A 19,035-nucleotide genomic window follows, 5' to 3' on the forward strand; every position below is an offset into this window, starting at 1 on the left:
AGAGGGAGGTGCTGAAGCTGATGGATGACGATGGAGGAACGGGGCATTTTCTCAGAGCAGTCCAGATATCCGAGGTTTATAAAGGAGCTGAGGGCAGGAAGCTGCTCCTGGAGTATCGGAGTGCTGATGCTATCTCAAAACAGAGAGAAGCTGCTCTACAGGCCCACAATTACCTTAAGTGTAGTATCTCCTGGGCTTGGACTGATTAATGCTGCGCAACACGTAGCATTAGTACCCACACTGAGATTACACACAGCATAATCTGTGCAAAAGTCAGAGACCAGCTTTCATTCGCTGACCGTTAACGTTTTTCATTGCTGTTAAAAAAAAAGTATTAAAAGCTACAGAGAAAGTGCGACTCCCAACAACCATGCAAGACCTGGAAGACCATTAAAACTGCCCCCATCAGATAAGCTGCACTGAAAGCTTTGATCTCTGAGAGAGAGGAGAAGATCAAGCTGCTTCAGATCTGAAAACATCCACAGGTGTTTCTGTCCATCCTTCCCCTGTGAGAAGACCACTCAGCACTGTGGGTCTGAAAGGACGTGTAGCTGATCAAGAAGAACCTCACTGAGAAAAGGAGACGGACACATCAAACAGAGAAGCTGAACGACGGACTGACCGCCCCAGAGTCCAGACCTCAGCACCACTGAATGGGTTTGGGGTTATTTGTATTGTGAAAACTTCTAAGACTGAACTTTGGAGGTGTGGAGAAATATCTCTGCAGTGCTTATGACTGATTATAGGGCTTATTTGCATACTCCAGCCTCCTGATTTGCATGTAAAGGCCAATATTAAAATAACAATTAAAGAAGAACGTACGGTGCCGCACTAGTTGTTATGATGAGAGCTTTGGAAACACTTTTTAGCTACAAACGTAACTTGTAGAAGTGAGTGCTTAGACCATACACACTTGTTGGATCGCGTACTTGTTTACAATCAGTAAAAATGGTAATAAGACACCAGAACAGATCAAGCTGGCTAACTAGCTAATGAGTTTTTCCCACCACAGCTTTCTGATGGTCCTAATTACAACAAGAAATTACGAGTGGAAAGCAGCGAAGAGCTTTTTCGGGCTACCAAACGTCCCCTTTACTCGTACAGTGCTGAAATCCTGATCTGCCCCCTTTATAAGCATGCGCTGATTGATCTATGAACCCTTCTATTAATCGTTATCATTTTAATAGTTTTTTAAATCCGGTTGAACACAAAAGATGCGTGGCACTAAGGGGACCCTGGAGATATTAAAATCCATGGCACCCAGTAAATTACATGTAGGTCAAAAACAACCAAATGTGTGTAATTATGTAGGCTTTTCAATTTGGAGTAGATTGGGCCTCGGCTCAGGTTTTATTGGCACGTATTCCTGAGGGGGGATTGTGACCGTCCTCATTAACTGTCATTGAATGCGTGCAAGGCGGAGCACCGCCCCAGCAGCAGAGAGATGAGCGGCTATTATCACCGCTCAGCCCGGGCTGGCCGGGGAGCCGGTGTGGTAATTACAGCCGGGTTTATGAAAGAGGCAGAACGGAAAACGAGTGTGCTCGTGGATGGTGAAGGGGGGGATTTGTAACACAGGTGGGCGTTTTATTGTGTCGTCTGTGTCAGCGTGGAGCCCGTCTGCAGGCCGCCGTTGCCTTGGGAACGGCGCCGAGCCGAGAGCTCCCGCTGAAGAGCAGGTTGAATCACAGGTGAGGGAGGAAGGGGGTGGTGGTGGTGGTGGTGGTGGTGGTGGGGGGGGGGGGGGGGGGGGGGTTTGAGGGGGGGTGGACAGAGAGAAAGCTCCAGGAACGATCGATCCAAAGAGGGAGAGGGGGACTAGCTCGCAACAATACGACAACTGCCAAGCCCACAGGCATCATGTCTGTTCTATATTGCATTCACATAGATAAACCTGGGAAAAACACAATATGCCACACAAAGGAACGGCACACAAAACAAACAGCAGCTTCTGTAGGCTGTTCTGGATGAGAGCGTCTGCCAGTCTAGTGTAAACGTAGTGTAACGTAATGTAAAATGAAAGGTTTGCGTTTTTTTTATTTGTATTGTTAACAGGAAAAAAAAAATCACTCCAGCAAAACAAGAAAGTAAATCATAATCCTGCATGTTATTCTCCCCCACATGACATTAAAAATTTAACATGATTTAACCGAAAATTGGAAAAGGCAGCCTATTATTATATGGTACTGCAAGGAAACATAAGCCCACTGGTGTTTAATCTTCCTGCCGTTTCAACATGTAACACTGAGGCTTTTAATTCCAGCTGGAGATCACAAACATAAATCAATCAAGACGAAGCTTTTAGCACTTCAATCCTTAAAAAGCACTTACTTGAAAAGTGGTTTGGGCAAAGAGCAAAGCGAATAAGAGAGTGAGCTCACCTCTGCAGACGGTGCCGTTCTCCACGGCTTCGTGGCCGGCTTTGCACATGCAGCGGCCGATGGGCACCATCCACTCGCCGTCTCCGTTGCAGTAGAGTTTAATGGGCACGTCCACTTCCTCGGCGTTGGGGATACACGCTCCCCTCGCGGCGACCAAAGAAGTACTCTCGGCGCCTGAAAGGGTCTCCTGGAATATGGCTCCATTCCGGATGGCACGAGGACACTTCCGGTAGAAGACGCGAACCGCGATTAGTGACATGCAGCCTCCGTAGTCCTGGAAGGCCAGATAGAAGCCGTTCCGGGACACGGGGCCGAAACTGCGAACTTCGGTGTTGATTTTCATCACCCGTCCACCCAAGTCCACCTGCGAAAAGCTCTCGTCGGCAGCGATGGTGTCCACCTTGATCCAGGGGTTCTCCATCCACGGAGGGGACGATTTGGTGGCCGTGTCCGCATCCGATTCATAGTAGTATAGGTTGAAGGTCTCCTTGCAGGAGCCCGGTACTCGTGGGATGCTGCTGCAGTCCCGCACCGAAAACTTCATCTCCACATGGATGCGCTGGGCCCCACGCCGCGGGATGTACTTGGTGCGCACCCAGTTGTTCTGATTGGCGCTGAAGACGTTACACACCTGGTAGGTGCGGATGGTGTTCATGTTCTCATCATAGCCGCTCACCTCTTCCCACTGCAAGAGAGAGTAAACGGAATTCAGGTTTAACCTTAAATACAAAAAATATACGTATTTTCTTTACTATTTAAAAGTGATTGCATAATTAACTACATAGATCCGTGAGGAATCATGCTGTAGATTTGATTTACATTCCGTACTGACTTTCTGTTTGAGTTACAACATAAAATCTCCATACAAACACAAACATGGCATTGATTGAAAGTCTACAGATCTGGACCTTTCATCCGGTTTCTGGTCCTGGATCTCCCACTGGTAGTTAACTGACCACTCGATGTGACTAATCAGACAACTAGTGTCAAACCAACCAGTGGAAAATGGATATGAGGCCCTGACTTGAAGATCTTTGTTTTAGATTTTGCACTTTCGCTTTTTCACATTTCTATGAGCTGCAAATGAGGAAGAATTTCTATATACGGGTGGCCACTTCATTAGATACACCGGTTTAATTGCTTGTTAACACAAATAGCTGATCAGCCAATCACACGGCTGCAACTCAGTGCATTTAGCCATGTAGAGGTGGTCAAGACAACTTGCTGAAGTGCAGACCGAGCATCAGAACGGGGAAGAAAGGGGATTTAAGGGGCTTTGAACGTGGCGTGGTTGTTGGTGCCAGACGGGCTGGTCTGAGTATTTCAGAAACTGCTGATCTGCTGGGATTTTCACACACAACCATCTCTAGGGTTTACAGAGAACGGTCCGAAAAAGAGGAAACATCCAGTGAGCGGTCAGTTGTGTGGACGAAAATGCCTTGTTGATGTGAGAGGTCAGAGGAGAATGGGCAGACTGGTTCCAGATGATAGAAAGGCAGCAGGAACTCAAATAACCAACCAGAATCTCTGAGGAACGTTTCCAACACCTTGTTTAAAATCTGGCATGAAGAATTAAGACAGTTCTGAAGGAAAAAGGGGGTCCAGCCTTTTACTAGCCAGTAAAAAAAGTGGCCAGTGAGTGTATATTTACTGGGGATGTGCATGAGTACTTGAGGATACATTTGAGGTGCCGGTATTTAAACACTGAAATCACCATTTGGGCATTTTATGCATTTCTTTGTGGAAAGAATCAGGAATCCAGTGCAATGCAGTGAGCTTCCTTGAATTTGTGAGTCAATTCATTATGCTATACTGTGCTGCTCTGACACAAGAGCGCCTGGATGTGGAGGTCCTGCCAAGGACGTAATGTCAACATTGTGGCTGAGAAGTGTGGCTGGGTGGCGAGCTACTCTAGCTGATGTTAGCTTTGACAAGTAACATGTTGGCACATTCTACACTGAGGAGATAATACCTCTGCAGAAGGTAACAAGTCCTCAGGAGCATCCAGTGGGACTCTTCCAGCTCATTAGTTCCGTTACCCATTCAATCAAAAGCCTACCTACGTCTGTTTTGAATAATAAAGCATGTTGTTCTTTGTGTGCTGCTGTATTTATTGTGCCACAGTTTTGTTTCTATTGCTTTTTATCCCAAGTGGTTAAGCGGACTACTGTGCATGATACTAGGATATCAAAATTAGTCAGAATGCACATCCCTAATAATCACAATAACTAATGCATGCTTTGTTCCTCTAAGACATGAGTACCCATGTCTCTTGCTATTCAGACGATCCCTGTGCTGCATCTCTCTATTGCTGCTGCTTTCTCTTCTGGATCCTTGCCGTCCATCACAGCCTGGGTAAGCCCATTCCCATTTGGGTTGAAGCTCACAAATTATTTCTGATACATAAAGTCAGGGCTCCAAACCGCAGTGCAACAGCGAACATCTTGCAACAGGCTCTCGCGTGTCCATCTAGGCTCTCAGGGGACGTTCGGAGAGTAGCCGAGCCATTTTGAGAATTTCTCCCTGCAGGCAGTGACTGGATTACAGGGCAGGAGAGATATGAGGTGAGGAAGAGGGTAAAATCCTCTGGCTAGCTTGCCAAAAGACTCTGGCACTCCAAGTAAAAAGGCTTGGCACTGGCCTGTGTTTGCTGGAGACCCCCACTTGGCCACACTGGGTGAACCTGGCCTGTGTTTATTTGCCTCTCCCTGTGTGAGAGGATGCATTATTAATGCGGCTCGCCCCGAACGGAAGAACAGGTGATAAACTCCAGCGTTTACACAGTCGTTCGCTTTTTGCTGAGCTGGCTTCGGTCCGCGCTCTGGCACCAGAAAAGAGAACCGGCATTAGCATGCGATACTTTTATTCAGCGTGGAATGGCATGCAGGAAGGAACTGGACTCGCCTTGGAAAAAGGCAAACAATAACCATGCTGTCCTGACATAGCTCTGACGGCAACTTGTTGATATATGTTATATACACGTTTGAAATGTTTAGATCTGGTGTTTAGACAAAGCGACTACTGTCAAAATGAATCTTTCAGGGTTGGTGAAAGTGGCGCTGACCGAACGGGACAACTGTGGAAATCTCAATTTTTCAGAGATCGTTATCATGAGGAGTTGCATAATTATACGTACGACTGCTAATCATGGAATGCGTTTTTATGAATATGGGCCTTGACGTTCCTAAACCTTGAGCTTTCTTTGGATCTCCACTGTAAAGGAACAAAAATAGCCCTCGGAATTTGGCCTTAGTCAAGCCCATGGTAATGGAGTTGGGAGTGTTAGCACTTGGCAAAGATGACTACAAAATTTCATCCCCTTGAACATTACAAACCTAGGATAATCAGATTATATGGATGGCCATTTGGGGCGAGTGAAACAGACTTCTTATTAAGTTTACAAGTGTATAGCGCACACAATAAGGGTGCATGCACCAAAGACTTCACTGCTTGGCCTAAAGTGACTCCAGATGCCTCCTCTGCGGTTTTCAAGCCAGTTGGCTGCGGATCAAGCTGAGCGCTCTCAGTAAAAAACGGTCGAGATTCCAACCACCAAGTGAGTCAGAGCCTTGACCTTGACCAGCAGGGAAAGCCCTTTTCTTCACCTTATATGCTTCCTCACACCCCGGCTCCGAAACGTACTCAGCACCTCCTGCCCCCTCTACTCGCTGCTCGCCCACCCCCTGTTCCTCTCACTCTTCACTTCACAGCTGACATAATTTCCCAAATTAGTTGCCGCTTAACAAGGATTTTGACAGAGTTTTGACGGGATTCGGGGAGAAAGTCAAGCCTCATGTTCGAGACCCCCATTCCATCAAACACCCTCAGACTAATTAGAACAGCTTTCTTTCACCAGGCTTTTGTTCTTCACTCCCATGTCCCAGTTACTCTCTGCAGACAGAAAAAAATTACTCTAAATACGTACGGGTCACGAACAGCGGAACAATGCAATATGTGACATGTAAGAGTTTGAGGGACACCAGCATCTGGCAGAGGTTTTTTGAGCAGAAATGAAGATTTTCCCGAAGCTCAAAATGAGAAATCACATCAAATAATTGTTCCAGTATTTGTTTGACTTCAAGGAGATTCCACTCAATGGCTAAAGCATGGAGAACTTCCAATCAGCTACAGCCTGGGTCATCCAAACGGACAAATGTGTTCAGGGTCATGGGCAACCATTGACCTCGCCACCTCCCTTTAAGCCAGTTCATTCTTCTACAGGCCATCTAGCGAGGAGGGGCTGAAGGCCAGTTAAACAGGAGAGGACAGAGTGTAACATCCCCTTGTTGGAGGCTGCAGCTTTGACTGATCAAATTAGAAGGAAATAAAAAAGCGAGGCAGTTGCTAAGTTGCTAATGAGAGCTGGAGAGTTAGTGAAGGCTCGGTGGGAAGGGGAGGAGGTGGAGTGAAGTGGGCTGCAGAGACTCCAAACAAACGCATTCTGAAGGAGGGCCTCTCTTTGTCCTGCCACAGCTTTTCTGCCACTCTTTCATCACGGGCAGTGGAGAGAACCAAATGGGGCATAATAAGGGCGTAGCGATCAAGCGCCAAGTGTGAAATTAAATGAAACGTCTTCATTTTCACAGCTTTTTCCCCCCGGCCTTCGGTGGGAGTGCAGCTGAAGGTGGTCATGTGTTTTGAGACGTGAAGGTGGTGGGGGTGATTCTGCAGGGATAAAGATTTTGCAATCCGTCTGATCATTTAACGACTGGCCCCTTCGGCCTCAAGGTTTATTGTTGCTACTAGGGATTTGTCTGGTGTTAAGACTGCAGGGAAGTTTAAGACTTCAAAGTGTTTAGGGGGCCCAAAGATCATGATGAGGACAAGCATGTCTTGGAAAAAGAACAGCACAGAATGCCGGACCAGAAATTGATGGAGATATTAACGTCTTGCTACTCATCACTCTTAGTTCATTACAACGGGGGAGAGCAGAGTACAACATGGGGCACATGTTACCTTGTCATTTTATGTTTTTGGTCATCTTCTCCTTTTCTTATAGCAATATGATCATGTTCACAGCACTCGGCAGGTATTTAGACTATGTAGACTATGTTTTTTGTATAATAACAGTAAATTTTTATCAGTGTCTTTTAAAGTGTTCACAGAATTTACATGTATATTACTTTAATTACTCTCTTGGTAGTTGTACCATAGCACCACTATAATAACTCACAGTAAGAACTGGCCAGGCTAAATTACAAATTAAGGCTAGATTAAGTGACCCTGGTCAGTCCCACAACGGGGAAATTTCACCTCCGCATTTAACCCATCCATGCAGTGAAACACCACATACACACTAGTGAGCACACACACTAGGGGGGGGCAGTGAGCACACTTGCCCGGAGTGGTGGGCAGCCCTATCCACAGTGCCCAGGGAGCCGTTGGGGGTTAGGTGTCTTGCTCAAGGACATCTCAGTCATGTCCTGTCGGCTCTGGGGATCAAACCGGTGACATTCCGGTCACAGGGCTGGTTCCCGAACTTCCAGTTCACGGCTGCCCATTGACAGCCTGCTACTTGTAACTCAAGGATTTTTCTAAATATATATATAAATATAAAATAAATGCACACATTCATCAAAAACAAAGGCAATAAAATCTATCTCTATATGTTACGGTGCTGATGTTCCGTCTTTTGTTTTGTAGGTGACAAAAATAGATATTTGCACATTTTTACATATTTAGGATGGAATGTCTGTCAGGGTCAATCTAAGGATGCGTATCCTGACTGATATTGATATTCAAGTATCTGTAAGAGTTCATGAACGGAAATCCAGGCAACCACAAGGAAGGAAAAACTGCCAAAAAAATAAGACGACTTTGGCTGAACACAGTGTAGGGTTAGGCTCAATCTTTGAGGTGACAGCACTGGTGTTGCACAAAAATACAGAGGAATGTTTTATTATTCCAAAGGGATATTACAAGGAAAAGGGTTTTGTTTCGCTGTGGTTTCGTGTGGATGATGCTGCCTCTTCAGACGAGTCAGTGAGCTGACAGAGCTTCCCCGCATCATGTTGGATGGTCGTGCTTCATCCACTACACTAGGTGCCAACACGTTATTGGTCAGCTACAGTAGCTTGACAACAGGCTCACATTCAGGCGCTCATGCATTTTCATAGGAAAGCATAACAACATGCAACCGCTAGACTGTATATTGTCTTCCTGCTATGAAACATAACAAATACCCGAGTAGTAATTTTGAATATTCTCACCTCATAAGGTTAACCAAGGAATTAAGAACACATCCACATTCTTTGTTCAAACCACCTTCTGAACTGAGTTGTGTTTCCATCAATTTACCATTTCTTTTAATGGCCGTTCCAACTAGCCCTTCAGTAACGTTTGCACACACTTTGTTTTCGGCCGCCTTGCTCATATACACTAGTCACTGGACTCAATGTGTAACTGTGTTCTGTAGCGGAGATGTGTATATTGTGTAAAACTGAGTAATTTGCCAAACCTTCCACTCACCAAAGTCGCCCCCTGAAAACTGCTTCCGAACTGTACGGGCTTAGTTTCCTCAAACTAATGACTCACTTTGAAAGTAGCAAAACCAAAGGAAGAAAAGTCGACTCCTGTGTTCCGAGAAGCATTGTTTCATGACTCTGTGGGCACCTTTCTCTAGGGAAGAACACTGGAACCACAAACCGAGAAGGAAGAAGAATGCGGAGGCCTCCAGGAACACAAGAGCCTGGCTGTTCTCTTTGGAAAGCTACTCAGGAGCGCGAGTCCAACATAAAGAAGCCTGTAAGAAGTGGGCCGTCGGTTCCACAGTCCTATAGACCAGCACCCGAACAGAAAGAGCACCAGCGAAAGTGGGCCGCCGTTGAGTCTGTGGTTCAAGCCTTGGCCTTCAAAGTCGCTCTAAAATATAAAGGGGGTCATCACACTCCGCGCTAGTGTGGAACTTGGACTATCCGCATGGCTCAGTTCACCGGATGGAAACAGCCTTGGGCCTATGGATGCTGTGTCTTCCATCTTCCAATTATGACCGAATTCTTAAGGGGTTTGCTCTTCTTCTTCACTTACCCCATTACTGTACTCCGGCAATTAGGACAGACAGCTAACACTGCAAGCCAAGGCAAGTTCAATATTCCACTGCTGTTACAGTCATGCCTTGTGAAAGTCCTGGCATGCACAACACATTGTCCATGTAATTAAACACACATGGTAACTAATGGCCTCGTCTTTGGCCCAACTCAAACACACCAGACAATGCAAATGACGGCTGGAGACGGCAACATTCAGGGGTCTCTTGCTGGTTTCAGGGAAAGTGTCCTGCTGATATACAGCAGAATGTTCCCAGGGAATTAAGTTGAAAATCAATAACTCCCCTGCCACCCAAGGAGAGAGAAAGCTCAACTGAGCTGTAATCTATAAGCTTCCCAGACCAGTCTCTCTATCTCCCTGTGATCGGTACAACCTAACGCAGCAGAGTGCTCCTGGTGAATTATGGAGCAGTCTCGCTTCGGGGGACAAAGAGGCTGCCAGCGATCACCATTTTTTCAATATTAATTGCTCCCCCATAACACAACTCTCGAATTTTTATCTGGAGTTCAGCATCTTTTGCTAATAAACTGTCATAGCCTACGAAGAGTACATGAGGCCAGCTATCATAACTTTCTCCCAGTACTGTCATTTCGATTAGTGTAACACAGTAAGCGCCAAAAGAACGGAGCGTCGCCGACACCTCTTAACACGAGTTATGTTCTCACATGATCTCACCATTGAAATTTAGGCACAAGCGAGAAAGGCGAAAGGGTACGCGGTGCAAAGACTTCATGAAAATAAATAGTTCACACAAAAAGGCAACAATGGAACCAGTCGAAGGCCCAACTCGTCCGATTATCAGTTCAATCTGTCAGTAGACACGTCTGTCCTGGGGGGGACGTGTGGGACAAATGACACCAGGACCATGTGTAGGATTACAGAGCGGTGCGGGGGTACGTCCCAACGCACTGCTTGGCTTCCAACCGCAAGGAGGGTGGAGAGAGAGAGAGAGAGAGAGACACACAGTCAGAGAGAGAGAGAGAGAGAGTCCCACTAACTGAGCTGTCTTTAGCAGTCAACTCCAATTACCTCCATCCACTGGTAATGCACAACATGTGAAGTTAGACAAACAAGCTTCTTATTGGCTCTTTAACCCTTCTCTCGCGATCTCCATGTGGATCATGTTTACATTTTCTTCTTGGAACAAATCAAAACCATCAGACTAGATGCTGCCAAACCTGATTTGATGCTCCGCTCTTTACGTTACCCGATGACCACACAGACATTTGAGCCTTTGAAGAGAAGGCCCTCAAATTGTAAAATACCGTTTTAAGGAGCGGCTCTAATTGACGTGGAAACAAAACGAACGGTCGTTCAGTTTTCGGAATGACTTCCATGAAGTGCGCTCCGGAGCCAAATGCCTCTTCGGAGGGGCTCCGAGGGGTACAGCGCGTTATATATTGCAACCAGACGTGAGCTCTTTAGGACCATCTGTTTCTTTACAGCTCTTTGTAGCTCTTCTCACGCTGACCACTAATAGAGAAAGTGTGTTGTCAACTATATAAAGTACAGTCCTGAATATAGTTACCGCAGATAGAAGCCATGAGACCTCAGGCGGAGGATGCACTCCTATCATCCAGACTGGTGTCTATAGAAGACCCTATCACAATTACAGATGTGTCAATCACGTTTCGGTGTAATCTACCGGTACAATCGTTCATATTTACCCCTAAAAACACTTCATTAAACATGACTCAAATGAGAAACCGGCAGTGTTAATGTGTAAAATGGGCAGTCATATCAGTCGTGAGTGTGTAAAGTCCTCAGAAAACTGGCCCCGGACTGTAAACAGAAGGTGTGTGTTTGTCCTCCAGTGCACACCACTTACATAACAGAGCTGGTAATGATTTTATTTCCAGCCTTTATCAAGAACCGCACATTCCACAGCAGTTATAAATTAGGAATATACCGCCTTACGCAACGCATCCACGTCCAAATAAAAAGGCTTTCCATCACAACGTATTACTGAAATTGGAGCATTACAGGCTTCGATTAAAGAAAACGCTTGCGATGTGATTTTTGATGTTCCCGTGTCAGAAGCATCCATTCGTACAGCACAGCCTGAGGACGGCGGAGAGGAAGCACAAAGCGTTTGCTGACGGAAGTCTGAAGGAGCTGAAAGCAGACTGAGGAGGAAAGTTTGCCTGAGAGGAGAAAGGTGCATCTTTAGGAACGCTGGCTCCGGTTTTCTAAAACTGTCTGTTTATTTCATTCAATTATTCATGCTTTACAGTGAAAAATATCCCAAATGATATATCGTTAAATTAAAAACATTACTGCAAATTTATGCAGGTTTTTTTTTTTTAATTGACCAAAACTGAAGCGAAACTTGCAGAATGTCATCAGCCGCGCGTGTAATATCATAACGGGTCACATTTTCAGTAATGCTCCAACGTTTTGTCTGGTCCTCCTACAAATGCTGGGAAATGACCAAGTACTCAGCTCATAAACTGCTTGTATAGCCTCCAGGTTCGCGCATCACACAGACAGAATGTGTCCGATCTGCATTTGAAACTGATGGTTTAGCACATCCGTCTGTGTGGCTGTAGAAATGTACCAAAGCATGTACCAAAGTACTCAAGTATTATAGAGCAAAAGTACTGGTAAAAGATCAATAAAATCTGCTCACACTTTGTGGTTTTCACTATTAGTTTGCCTATAAAAAAGTCGAGATGCTGCAGAACTACAGCTTTCAGCACAAGCACCTCGAACACTGCAAACAAGCCTGGTGGGACCTTCACTGTGATTTCATGTCTCAAGAGCATCCAGTCAACGTCCAAATGAAAGGATGAAAAAATCACTGTCACTTCTACACACTGTCCTCGTCACCCTCACCAGCTTTTATTTAAAGGACTGGCTCACTCCAGTCAAAGGCTTACATTTTCATCCTACCTCGAATGTACACTATATAATGTACTCCAAAAGTATTCGGTCGTCTTCACATGCATATGAACTTAATATCATGTTGGCCCACCCTTTGCAGCTATAACAGCTTCAACTGTTCTGTTTATGGGAATTTCTGACCGTTCTTCCAGAAGCGCATTTGTGAGGTCAGACACTGATGTTGGACGAGAAGGCCTGGCTCACAGTCTCCACTCTAATTCATCCCATAGGTGTTCTATGGGGTTGAGGTCAGGACTCTGTGCAGGCCAGTCAAGTTCTTCCACACCAAACTGGCTCATCCACGTCTTTGCGGTCTTTATGCAGTCAGACAAGCACCGTCTCCTGGCAACCGCCAAACCCAGACTCGTCCATCGGATTTCCAGACGGAGAAGCGTGATTGGTCACTCCAGAGCACACGTCTCCACTGCTCTAGAGTCCAGTGGCGGCGCTTTACACCACTGCATTCCACGCTTTGCATTGCGCTTGGTGATGTAAGGCTTGGATGCAGCTGCTCGGCCATGGAAACCCATTCCATGAAGCTCTCTACGCTGTTCTTGAGCTGATCTGAAGGCCACGTGAAGTTTGGAGGTCTGTAGTGATTGACTCTGCAGAAAGTCGGTGACCCCTGCGCACTATGCCCCTCAGCATCCGCTGACCGCTCTGTCATTTTACTTGGCCGACCACTTCGTGGCTGAGTTGCTGTCGTTCCCAATCGCTTCCACTTTGTTATAATCCCACTGACAGTTGACTGTGGAATATTTAGTCGTGAGGAAATTTGCTTCTTTAGTTTTGCTTTGGAGCAGCAAGGCTGATGCAGCTCATAAGTAACCAATGAGCATTGTGCAGACTGCATGCAGCTCATACATCAAGTTAAGCTATTTCAAACAGACTTGCTTAGATGAACGTAGTAATTTATTAATTGCATGAAAAGCAGTCATGTCTTCACTTTCTAGTCTAAATTGAACATATTGGGGGAAAATACCTTAAAAAACATTTTCTATTGTTAAAATCAGCAAATAAATATTTGCGTCCATTTTTTTGTCTTAATCTTTGGACACCAAACAAGCCCTGACTGATCGACCAAGTCTGGGGTTGAGGGGGGAAACTGAGGACTTTTTGCAAAGCCGTTCCTTTAACAAAGCTATTCAGTGTCACGAAAGCCAACCGATGACGAGGCGCTCCACACCGTGACTGATATCGATCTTGTAGCTCGGCCTCTGGGGCTCAGCAGGGCTGTAAGACAATAACTTAAGGCTGCTCTGTCCCTAAGGTTTCTATCCCACCTGTTCCGCACCACCACAGACGCTGGCTTTTCCCAAAACAGCTCAATACGCATTGTGTAGAACCCCCATACTCTAGTACTATAACAGAATCTGACTACTCAGAGGCGTGTGACGCATACAGCTTTGTTTTTGAACGTGTAATATTATACAGAAACTGTGTAGCCTTAAAAGCTCGGTCTTTAACTTGGACTGAGAAACAGCATTCTTAGGAGTGAACTCATCTCTCTGTGGGATAAAAGACCCATTTCATGCTTATTTGCTTTGACTAAGGTGTGAGGAACATAGCTCTGTACTGCAACTCAGAGCGAGCGATTTGAGGTGACTTTGTATTTTTCCGAGCCGGGCGACGCCTTTGAACTCCACGCTGTCATTTGCACGAATTAAACTGACTCGTGTCATTATTTCGTGGTGCCGTGTTTCCTCACAGATGAAAAAGAGGTGATGCAAAGCGTGTGCAATTCCAGAGGGCCGCACGTTTTGGGAGGATGAGAAGAAAGTGAGTATCGTTCCCTTTTAGATTGGATCCAGAAGCATGGGGCCTGATAGGTTTGCCTCTTTGTTCTCTCGTATTGATTGCACCATCAGTGGGGAAGAGGCTGTGTGCCCTCAGGTTTGACGTGATGATGGTGAGCAAAATTATATCTGAAAAACTTTTGAAGTTGCACAACTGGCCCCGGTGAAAGCTTTCCGTTCCTTTTTCTTCCCCTCTCGTTTCTTTTTCTTCTCTCTTTCACTCTCCGCGTCTTTTTTCTCTGACTGTATGCAGACACACGGCACGGTATAATTTAAACCAGCCCCCCAAAAACAGACCACAGAAGCATAAATAATTGAATAAAATAGGGAGTGTTTTTTCCGAAATACACCAGTAAATTACTCAACAACATATTTCTTCTGTTTTTGGGATGCAGGGAGTCTAGATTTTGGCATGGGGCGGAGCACTGAGGAGTTCTCTCGGACCAGTGAGCGCTGGACTGGTATGCAGGTTTTGGCCTGGATGGATCCCACTTTTTTGGCACAGCTTTCGGAAAGCCTCTGCTTCCGATGTGGTGCAAAGGGCAGAGAAAACCAGGAATGTTTTCATGTCTTTAATAAGGTGTCCAACCGGTGATGTCAGCATCTGACTGTAGCACAATATGAGAAAACTACAATATGTCCATATTAACGGCTTTCGCCAGACACTCCTAAAGAGAGCAACGCACAGTCACTGCAGATGTAGGTGAAAGTAGCAATAGGAGTCCAATTATTGGTATAACCTGCTGTGCTTACCAGAGCAGGGAATCAACCCTGTTTGCCACATGGAAGGTAACCATGTTTCCAACAATGTGATGCCAGCCATTCTCACTGGCGATAGTTCTGTCCTAATCACATTTTCTTGCCCTTAACTGTAAACACCTTTACTATCTGCACCTGTGTAAATAATACGTCCTCACAGTGCACTAAACGCCGATTTCTGGGAGCAAAAAAAGTACATATCTGTAACGTTTAGTCAATGTTTATCCAATAGAATCAGACATATAGCTGCTGTCAGAAGAAAACCTCGTAACTCCAAAACGGTCACTTTACAGGAGAAGGAAAAAACCTACTTTACCTTTAATGTAAGTCAATGGAACCAGAGTTTTTACCAAGTCATTTTAAGTAATTTCTTTTGGTCCATTCATCATGAAATTTACAGACAATGTAAAAGGTAACAGGTATTTTCAAATGATGTCAAAAAATTAAAAAATGACAAAAATTAGTTTTCCTCGGAAACAAAACGTCGGGAAGTCCAGTGAAATTTGGCCAATCCTTGTTTTTCTCTGTCGTATTTAGATTAGATTAGATTAGATTCAACTTTATTGTCATTGTGCAGAGTACAAGTACAGGGCCAATGAAATGTAGTTAGCATCTAACCAGAAGTGCAATATATAATATTATTTACATAAAGTGCGGTGGTAACAGTGACCAGTGCATAAATATAACTGTTATATACATGTGTGCATAAGTGAAACGTGAAATATGTAATATAAAATATGAGACATACAATATAAAATATACAGTGTTATATATGCAGTGTTATATGTATCTATCTATCTGTGTATTAAGTTTATATACAGGAATGTACATATTGAATATATAGTATATAATATACATATATACATAACACATACATAAAGTGAGATATGCAGTAATATGAATGTAGGTTATTATATACACATGCGTATACAAATATAGACATGTGTAGATCCAAATGTAGATCCAGGTAGATCCAAATAAAGTGGCTCTTCTATTGGTTAGGGCTTCGAGAGCTGAAAAGAAGGCCTAATGCATGATTAATCAGCATAATTACGAATTGACAGATGAATCGACATTTTAATCACATTTTGATTTTCAACAGGCGAGTCACTCCAGGTCTTCTGGAAGTACAGTATATACTACAGATGAGCAGCAGCCTAATGCATGTGTGGTTAGAAACGGAAAACAGTGCCCTATGCCAGGCTAAAGGTAAAATATATGTAAATATATAAGTCATAATATTCATAATAACATAACATAATAAAAGTTAAACATGGAAAGCTTCTGTTTTTACTCTAAAATGGCCAAAAAAAGTTCCTGTAACAAAGTACTACAATCCCATATGGACACTAGTGGAGATGAACATTATCCCAAAGGGGATTTTATTTTTCCATTTATGGCTCGAATTGAAACCCTGGCTCTAACAGTCACGGTTCACCACTGATGGTATAATGATATCTATAGTTAGACCCTTATTAGTGCCACAACAGGGAAATTTCACCTCCACGTTTAACCCATCCATGCAGTGAAACACCACATACACACTAGTGAACACACACACACACACACACACACTAGGGGGCAGTGAGCACACTTGCCCAATCCGCAGCACCCAGGGAGCAGTTGGGGGTTAGGTGTCTTGCTCAAGGACACCTCAGTCACGTGCTGTCAGCTCTGGGGATCTTCCGGTCACGAGGCTGGTTCCCTGACCTCCAGCCCACGACTGCCCCAGTCCTGTTAAGTCCTGTTTGACTGAATTTAGGACTGTGATGTTATACGGTCCACCCTACTACACACGCAAAGTCCCTAACAGCCAAACTACTTTTAGCCACACGTGTCAAACAGACAGGAGAGGGAGTGGTCTCATTTATCACGGCTTTCCTCAGAATGGACACGCCCATTCAAACACATCACAAACAGGTGCTAAACATCGGCGTATGACATATGTGTGCCTGAGCGATTCTTCTGTGCTGCCACTATATTCTTTTCCCCAGTTATAATTACATCATGGCAGCCCAACCCCATTCCTGGAGATCTACCAGCCTGCGGAGTTCAGTTCCAGCAAGTCTGGCTCTAATGTTCTGATACCGAAGACCATGATTAACTGGCTCGGGTGTGTTCGATTATGGCTGGAACTGAAGTCTGAGGGGCCAAAGCTCTCCAGGAATAGGCCTGGGCAGCCACGAAACAACGGCCTGGCAAATCAACACACTTGTCACAAAAGCATGGCACTTACGCTGTTGTCGCTGGACCCCGATACAGGAAACACTGTCCAGCCCAGTTCAGCTGTCGCTGTGGTGGAGTCCATTAAGGTTTCTGTGGAGCCAAAAGAAAATGTTCAAGGTTACCACTGAGCAAAGATCACATTACAGACAACACACAAACACCACGGGTGCCAGACACAATAACTCAAAAGCTTAAAAACACACGCAAGACGATAACCACAACGTTTCACATCATTCTTAAAGAGCTTTCATAATTCATGAAAATCCTTACGGCACAGACGGCCGAGGACGAAGGAACACTAAGAACTTTACATGAAATATGGAAGCTAATCTTTCTCGGCCCTGTAAGAAGGAATACTAAAACGTAATAAGATATGAGGTATGAATATTTCAGCATACTCTCCTGAATAATATCCACCCCCCCCCGACCCCAGTCGTTTATGGTCCTTCTGAATACAAGAGAACAGACCGCTGTGTAAAATATTATCAACGAATCTGACAAGTGCCAGCATTAAATCAGCTTTGTTATTCCGACTGTCCAAAGCAGTAAAAACAAAAAGAGCGGTTACGTCTGAAAAGTAGTCTGCAGAAATGTTGGGAACAGGAAATAGTGGGTTCCACTTTCTCACTGCGCGACTCAGCCAAGATCTTTCTGAGACAAGAGCCTACTATGGGGCTGGGACCCTGGGGAGGTTACATGGGGGTACAGGATGTGGGTTAGGAGCACTACAACACTGAGATAACCACCAGAGACACTTCCAATAAAGACGTACTCCCAGATTGACATGGGGAATTGCAATCAGCCCTGGTTTTTTGCTCCCAATGTGACTTTGCAGACTTTTAAGGATAATACTTTAGGTTACAGGATGTGAGCTCAAGATCGAATTGATGTGAATGCGCAAGGGATGGCGCGATACCGATACCGAAACCTTGAGTATCGGCCGATATCGATCCTGATACATCATTTATTCTTTAAAAACTACTAAGCTTTAAAATGAAAATTTGTTTTAATTGGAAAATATCACTTGGAAGCCACACTACATTTTTACAACGAACACTACTGTTAAACACAAGCTGTCTTTATCTGTGGGACAAAGGGCTTTTCATCATTAAGTGATGTCGTTCTTAATAGACCATGAGCCACAAAAGAGTCTAATCTCCACTTCAGAGATTAGAGTTCAGCAGCTGTGCTTTACATTGTATAAAGATTCCAAGAGGATTGGACCAATGGAAACGCTTCAAAATTGCTTCAAAATAAAATGTATTTACATTAACTAGCATTGACAATAGAGAACAATTTGGCCTTCTCCTGTAAAGTTACCATTTTGGAGATAAATTATTTGGACGATATATCACATTTTTACTGTTTTATGTTGGTATTTTCCAGATGTTTTCAGACAAAACCATTAAACATAGTGCTTTTATGAGTCTGCATCGCCAATGTCGGCACTATCGACCATCATTTCAGGATCCTATAACCAACGTCCAGCCCACGATGCAGAGTAACCGAGCCAATTTATCTTTCCCAACCATCACTGAAAGTGTTCCGATTTCAGGCTGGTAATAAACCACTATCTAGCCAGATTAACCTGCGGTGGGTATAATCTAATCTCTTATGCTCTGATCTACTCCAGTCCAGCCGTGGCCATCGCAGCTCAACATCCTATAGTGTGGCTCTGGCACTGATTCTCATACGAAACGCATCACTGACACCGACTGACAACCAGCGAGAGTCGAGGTTGAACTGAAAGCCGAGCAGAATGGAACATACAACATCCACTGATATAATAATGCATATTTCCACAAGCCGCCTCTATTTCTTCGTCTAGACGTTGCGCATTTAAACTGAGACACGACTTACTTCATTCCTGTCTGATCAACTGTTCGCTTGTTCTTTGAAAGCGGCAGAACGAACACAGTAATCCGTGTCTCGGTGTCGCACAT

At 44.6% G+C, this 19,035-nt stretch overlaps 1 protein-coding gene across 2 annotated transcripts in view; it reads right to left on the reverse strand.

Moving 5' to 3' along the window:
• ephb2b (eph receptor B2b) overlaps window positions 1–19,035 on the reverse strand; it is a 294,590-nt gene that overhangs the window by 174,807 nt on the left and 100,748 nt on the right. For both annotated transcript variants that reach the window (XM_037532535.1, XM_017717932.2), the window contains exons 2-3: window positions 17,103–17,182; window positions 2,382–3,066 (exon numbers count right to left, since the gene is read on the reverse strand). In XM_037532535.1, the coding sequence (XP_037388432.1) occupies window positions 2,382–3,066; window positions 17,103–17,182 (765 nt within the window). The remainder of the gene's footprint in view (window positions 1–2,381; window positions 3,067–17,102; window positions 17,183–19,035) is intronic.

Source organism: Pygocentrus nattereri, chromosome 21 (assembly GCF_015220715.1).
Source record: "Pygocentrus nattereri isolate fPygNat1 chromosome 21, fPygNat1.pri, whole genome shotgun sequence".
Lineage (NCBI taxonomy): Eukaryota > Metazoa > Chordata > Actinopteri > Characiformes > Serrasalmidae > Pygocentrus > Pygocentrus nattereri.